Source organism: Aythya ferina (genome assembly GCF_964211825.1).
Source record: "Aythya ferina genome assembly, chromosome: 12".
NCBI lineage: Eukaryota > Metazoa > Chordata > Aves > Anseriformes > Anatidae > Aythya > Aythya ferina.
In genome coordinates this window covers 11,640,153-11,647,169 of record NC_140308.1, presented here as the reverse complement: position 1 = coordinate 11,647,169, position 7,017 = coordinate 11,640,153, and the positions used below count along the sequence as shown (strand labels likewise).

Here is a 7,017-nt window from a genome sequence, read left to right as displayed (position 1 = left end):
CAGAAGGGGGGGGGGGGGGTAGCTTTGTGCCTAGTGTGGCGTTTGGAAGCATTTAAAATTTCATTTTCCATGGTTCTGGAATTCAGAGCCTTTTGGCAGTGACTGTCTTCACAAGTTTGCTTATTGAGAAGCGACTCAGCCCTAACTGGAAAAGTGGAGAACACCAGGACATGATCAAGTAGTCAGGGAAAGGGAGGCCCCCAGGCACGGGTTTACACTTTAGACTTCCATCAACAGAGGCTTCCACTGGGGGAGAGAATTCATGTTTAACAAACAAACAAAGACTAATAAAAAGAAGCAAGACTTAGCCTGCAGTTGGAAAAAAAAAAAATTAATAGGAAAGTTATTGGCATCCTTTTCTTAATTAACACAGTTGAGGCTCTGGAGACTTCTTCCCCCCTTTTCCTGTAGAGGAAACTCAGCACCCTGAAGTTAACAAAAGGTAGAATGTTAAAGGAGCTGCTATGCAGCTTGACTGGGGGAGCTGCATGGCACGCAGTGCTCTCAGTTTCTATTTAGGTCAGTAGGAAGCAACGGTACTCAGCGTAAGGAGTAGGCCTCAGCTTTGCTTTGCTAGTACTTGACAGTAAAGACGATAGAAAGATTTTAAAAATAAAATACATCCCAGCATGAGAATTCATTACAATAATCTCTGCTATCGAATCACTGCCAAGAAGGGAGATGTTTCTGGTGTAAACTGTGTGTGAATGAATAGAGTTCTACGATATATATCCAAATCATTTTCAAAAAAAAGCAACCTGTACAAGCCTTGTAAGAGAGTCATAGCCTCAGTTGGTGCAAAATAAGTATAATTCCACTGACTTTTGTGCTACTTCACCAACACTAGGTGCAAACCCTGATTCCTTGTCGAAACGAAATAAAACAGTCAAAAGCTGCCTGCTGAAATACATCCTTAACATACAAATGTCACAAATGTATAATTGAAGTAGAGCAGAGATCCCCCCATATGATCCCTACCAAAAATACAAAGCGTGGCCCCAAACCTGATCAGAACAGGACTGACACATGGCAATCAAGGTGCATTTTCAGAGTTACAAAGTAAGAATGAACTTGCTCTCCAAGTAACATTTTTCCCCTCACATAAACTGGCTCAGAATTCTTCTCCAATCCTTTAAGATAGCTCAATATTTCCAAAGTGAACATAACTTTCAAAAACAATACTGATTAGAAAAGATGTTTGCAGATACCTTAAAAAATACCCAGAATATCAAATTAATTCCAGTCCAGCATTATAATTAGTTAATAATAGCTCCTGAAAATTATATCCTCACAAAAAAATGTGGGTATTGAAGTTAAAATCATCAGAAATATTATGTACTTGAAAATACCACCAATCTTTTAACAGTTAAAAACAAATCAGAACTTTCTTTGGAATCACCGAGTTATTAAAATGTGAATTTCTTTATAGTCTCCACACTGTCCTTTCAAACCAGTCTGTGTACAGATCAAGTCTTTGAGCAGTTTAATATCCACTGTTGGAAAATACAGAGTCTCTGACCAGCAGGAGGCTACATTAAACAAGAAACATTGGCATTCTTTTTTTGTACTGACTTCTGCCAAAAATAGAGACTTTCAAGCACAAGACAGAATGGCCCTGCTTTAGGAGATGCTTTCTCTTATTTCTAAAATGCATTGTATTTGTACTTCCAGTGCAAATTTTTTCAGCACTTGTGACAGGCGAAAAGGAAAGGGGGTGGAAGAGAGATGCTCTCCTATGCTTTTCCTTGGAGTAACCAATAGCCGTAACACACTGAACTACCAGCTTTCCTTACTGTTGAAACCAGTTCACATTGCTGGCAACCTGAAATAGCTTATTAAAAAGATTTCATTTTTAAGATAAACAGATTACACTTTAGCATGAAATCTGGCCGTGGCTATGGTTCTATGTGCGTAAAGATTGGTTAGAGATGCTTTCCCCTTTCGGTATTGGTTGGAGTTGATTAAAAACAAGTCTGTGGTATTTCTCCACGTGTCATGAAATGTGAGAGATCTGTCTGACTCGGGTTTGTATCTCCTGTCGACACAAAGGGCAGGTCTCCAGTTGCAAGGCACACTCCATGCACAGGTCACTAGAGGAGAAAGAAGAACAGTTAAAGCCTGTATTCACAATGTGAAAAACTTAAAATAAATAAATAAATAAATAAATAAAATCCAAGCATTAAGTAGTTTCTTTAGCCTGCTAGAAAAGCAATCAAGATAAGTGTTTCAGTGTGGGGATTAGGAATTGCAAATCTGGTGTTGTGGATCCACGGGCTTTGAGAAGAGGTCCTGCTGCTCCGCATCTTACAGACCTAAAACTGCATATGCAGTTGGTGAGGATTACACTTGAACACTTTTGTTCATCTCAACATTTGCTTTGGTTTGGAGAATAAGAGTCCCAGAGCCTGCATGAATCTGTCTCAACTTCTGGCTGAGGCACACTGAACATGTCTGTTCTTTTTAAACTTTGTGGCATCCAGACTGGAAGACCCATGGCACGACTGCTCCCATGAGAGCTCTAAAAACACTACAGGAGTGGATTTTGTTGGATTAACTTCCCAGTTAGGCCTGCTATGGTACTCCTCATATTGCTGCCCCATTTTTATCTTTTAAAAAGGTATTTGTGACTTGAGACAATCCATTTATTGAATGTTTAATGAATATTTGGATACATGAGTTTTTTGCTCCCTGCACATGATCTGGATCTTGTAGCACTAGTACTAAGCCAGTACTCAGCAAATCCTTGAGATCAAGGAATTGGCTACACTCTGCTTATGTCCCTTATGCCTATGTCCCTTGCCCAAGGACAGCATATGCACATAGCCACAGTACTTCTCTAACCCCAGACACACACAGCTGGGGTGTAAACCTGTTTGGGGACAGGGTGGAGAAGACAGACAGTAAATCTATGTTTAACTGCCATCAGTCACATCCTTAAAGGGATGAGTTATTTCCTTTAAACTAGAGAGTAAATCTAGATAAGCAGGGACTGTATCTAATCTCACTTAAGCTGCATATCAACAACACATTTTTTTTAAATGCTTTTTACCTGTGTCCACACGGCCTGAGTTCTGTGTCTGCTACCTCATCACAGCAAAGTGTGCAGCAGTTCTCTCTGATACTCACTTGCTTCAACAAAGCCAGGCGCCTGTGTCTGCAGAAATAACCATAACCCCCCCCCCAATTAGTTTTACTCAAAAATGACAGATTCGTAACAATTCTGAGTATTGCACCAAGACCAACGCAACACTTATCTGCACTACTCAACACTAGCACTGATAAACAACAAAAACTATTCAAAAAAGAAACTTAGCACAGATGTTCAGGACAGTATGACTCCCTGTTCTGGTCTGTCAGAAAGTGACAAAGAGGGCATTAGATTACTGTTCTTGTTCTCAAAAACGGTTCCATAAAACTGTTTACTATCTATATTTTAAAGAGTACAGATGAGGAAAATAACACCTACATGTATGTATCAGTGAAGCTTGGAAACCCTGTAATGCTGCAACACAGTTTAGAAAAAGACAAATGAGAAAACCAAAAACCCAGTGTGACAACTGCCACAACAGAAGATGCGACATGCACTCCATTCTCTCCAGCATTTATGTTATACAAAGGAGACCCTGAATAGTTCAGGTATACAAGCTGTATATATGTATATTCATTGTGTATTTATATGTAAATATATAAGATATGAGCATATATAAATATCATATATGATATACACATGCATATGAGTGTATGTGTAAAAAAATCATGCTTGTTATTATGAGGAATGTAAATTTTTGTCAAGTGTGTTTAAAGAAGAAAGAAGTCCACATGACATTGCTCTAGTATCACTTTCTGGCCAGAAACTGGTAGGAATCCTGCCTTTGTTGAAATATGATATTTCAGATTTCAAATGCATGCTAATCAAAACTGGTTAGTGGCAGGGTGAAGTGTCTAGCCCAGACTGCGTCCTGACATTAACAGCATTAAATCCAATATAACTCTATAAAAGTTCGTTAATTCCTATGATGGATAACTGCGGCCAATTTGGCCCTTGCTTTTTTCCTATCCATTTTAAGATCAAAGCAATCTTGTAATTTATGATTAGCTTATAGCTTCCAAACAGTTTAGATTGTGTAAGCTAAGATCATCTCCTCCATATAAAGACTGTCCAAATTTGAATAGAGTCTTTCAGTTCTATCACATGTAGTACTGAAATAAGCTTCAATCCAAGAAGCAAAATTTCTCCAGTCAGAACTCAACAGGAAGCCAGTTTCTCCTCGTTTCTACTTGTCAAGGATGAGTTCTTGCAGCTACTGCTGAAACACCACGAGACCAGTGCCAAGGTGACACTGATGTCAATCACACCTGATCATCAGCTCCTTACAGCACACACTAAAAACTACAAAACCCCTCATCTAGAGCATGATACTAGGTACTGTGAACAAAGGGCTGATCAAGAATGTTAAATTCTTAATCATCTTAATGAACTAAATCAGACTCTCAAAAGAGCTGCAGGGTCAAGCAGGTGTGAATTACTTTGGCTACAAGGAAATGTAAATGGTCTTGGAGGTTGGATTTAATTTTGCTCTTTGCATGAACTCAGTATCACATGCATCAAGCTTTGACAACATGAGACTCAGATCCATAAGTGATGTAGGTTTTTGTTTTTTTTTTTTTAAAAAAGAAAATTGAAGTTACTTAAGCACCTAATTCACTGAAAAAAATCAGCTTGGTTTTGGATTATCTATCTCTGAATTTGTTATAGCCAGGGATACGCACCTCCAACCTAATTAAAAGAAACAAAAGAATGTTTCAACAATATATATATATATATAAGCATCAGTCTAGATGGCCATCTTTAGACAAAGTTGGAAATCTGGAATACACTCCATTCTCCTGTTACTATTTGTGTTCCAGAAAATTTAATTACTGGTGACCAAATCTAGAAAAGCTGTTATATTTCATTCCTGCCAGAAATACAGGAAGTTTAGGAAAAAATTACCCAAATCTGTTTTTGTCTGGCTGGATTTATATTTAGGTGGATAAGCACTTGAAAATTTGAATAACCTTTGTTGATAGCATTCATAAGCGTTGAAGATAAAAATTTCCCCCCAAAAGCCCAACAACTTCAAGCCTTACAATCATTCAGTACATTCGCACTGCCAAAATCAAATTAGGTCATTTTTAAGTGAGACACCCTTTTTAATTAGAACTATGGCTCCTCAACAAACCTAATTGTTCAACAGAACGAGGTATGTTTAGTATGAATAGTTTAATGTGCAATAGTAGTTAATTTTAAATTATCTTAATATTGCAAACAATTACTTTAATGTAATGGTGTTTGGATGCTTATCCCCTGCTCTACCTATTAAGTTGCACTGAAGCCTATAGTCTAATCCTTTTCTGAAAGGCATATGGAGGCACGACCTCATAAAACAAAGCTTTTGTAAGTACAGCATAAGACTATGCAACTCAGAAGTGAGCTATTTAATTTCTTTATATGCAAACATTCTCATACTTGACAGAAGGATTACCTTGGCAAAATGATCTTCTCTTCTGCTGTCAGAAAGGCATAATCATTAAAGGTACTAAATTTCATTGATGGTGGGTACTTGAAAGGTTTTGCCCCAAAGTTGAACTCACATTGTTGGTAAGACATGAAGCTAGCTGCAGCAAAAAAGCCAGATCTGCAAGATGAGGAAAACACATTTTAGGATGACTTAAAACAATAGTAGACCTTGCCAGACATGGCACTTCTATTACCAGACAAAAAAATACCCTGAAACAAAGATTGTTTTCTTCAATAGAGATTCAATAAAGCTACCTGGGAGAAAAACCTCTAACGCATCCAGTCTCAGTCACTCATACTTTTTAGTTCTCAGATTTGGAATTTACTGTCAGAATTTATCTGACAATTTACTCCCAAGTCAACCAATAAAGGCTGCTTACTCTACAGTTAGGAACAGTTGCACTTTACACTAAGAGCAAACACATCTTAACAGGCCACAGCCTGATCCTCTTTACACTGATCCGCTCAGATCTCTCCTTCAGCAGAGTGTTTTCCTTCCAAAAAACCTGCTGTTTAGTGGAGTTGCAAAGCACAGTAGCAGCTGTGAGGGACACCTAGATGTCCACCACTCCTTGCTGCTTTATTTGATCAGGCACTGCTCTGTGGGAACTCGTAACACTTGTACAGGTTCCATGCACATAGCTAGCACACGACAAATTCAGGTCTGTGAACTCTTTTAGCACTATGTCCATCTGCTTCTCCTTGCCCTTGCAGGATTATCTTTGGCCAGCTGTCCTCATCACAGCCATACAGACACCTTATAAAAACACCAGAGCTATCATCCCTTTCAGTTTTATTTACTAAAAGAACCCAAGCTGGGTAATACCTTAATTTTAAGTTATGTAACAAAATCTGTTAAGTGTAATAAATGCCATACTCCACATGAAAAACAGCACTACAAACTGACAGTACATTTTGGACTTCAAAGCTGTGCTACTATCTTGCTTGAACTTCTCTTTAATGAGAAAACATAAGTGAAATTATTACAATACTTTCTAACTGGATATTACTGTACTAATGTTTAATTAAGCTGTATAAAAATCCTCTCTCAAGTATCATTCCAGCTTACCTTTTCAGAGCTGAAATGCTCACCTTCTCCATGACAGAGCTAATTTTAACAGAGATTGAAAAAAAAAGTCTAACAGTTTCCAGTAGTATTGTTAGAGACATCCTCCCACGAATATTCAGTGCACTACTACAGGATCTGGCCTCATTGCACTGCAGCAAGCTCTTATGCACTCCTCAGAATTCACAAGGCTAAGGCTTTTATTTTTAAAAAGACCAAAAGTTCCCCAAGCACTACTAGATGTTTGTTCATCTCTGCTACAACCTTGTATCACCTCAGTGCTGTTACAGTGTGACAGTTCAAAACATTGGGTTGAACCTGCACTCCAAAGCATTTGGTTGGATCCTGAAATCCACTTGTAAAATGTTATCCTAGTCACTAAATTTCTAAG

General features: G+C 38.2%; 1 protein-coding gene across 2 annotated transcripts in view; it reads right to left on the bottom strand.

Annotated features, from left to right (window-relative positions):
• Positions 1–792: 792 nt before the first annotated feature.
• The window catches only part of RSPRY1 (ring finger and SPRY domain containing 1), a 35,221-nt gene continuing 28,996 nt past the window's right edge, over positions 793–7,017 (bottom strand). For both annotated transcript variants that reach the window (XM_084533392.1, XM_084533393.1), the window contains 3 exons: positions 5,526–5,678; positions 3,050–3,154; positions 793–2,090 (listed from right to left, as the gene is read on the bottom strand). In XM_084533392.1, coding sequence (XP_084389518.1) covers positions 1,994–2,090; positions 3,050–3,154; positions 5,526–5,678 — 355 coding nt within the window. In that variant the 3' untranslated portion in view covers positions 793–1,993. The remainder of the gene's footprint in view (positions 2,091–3,049; positions 3,155–5,525; positions 5,679–7,017) is intronic.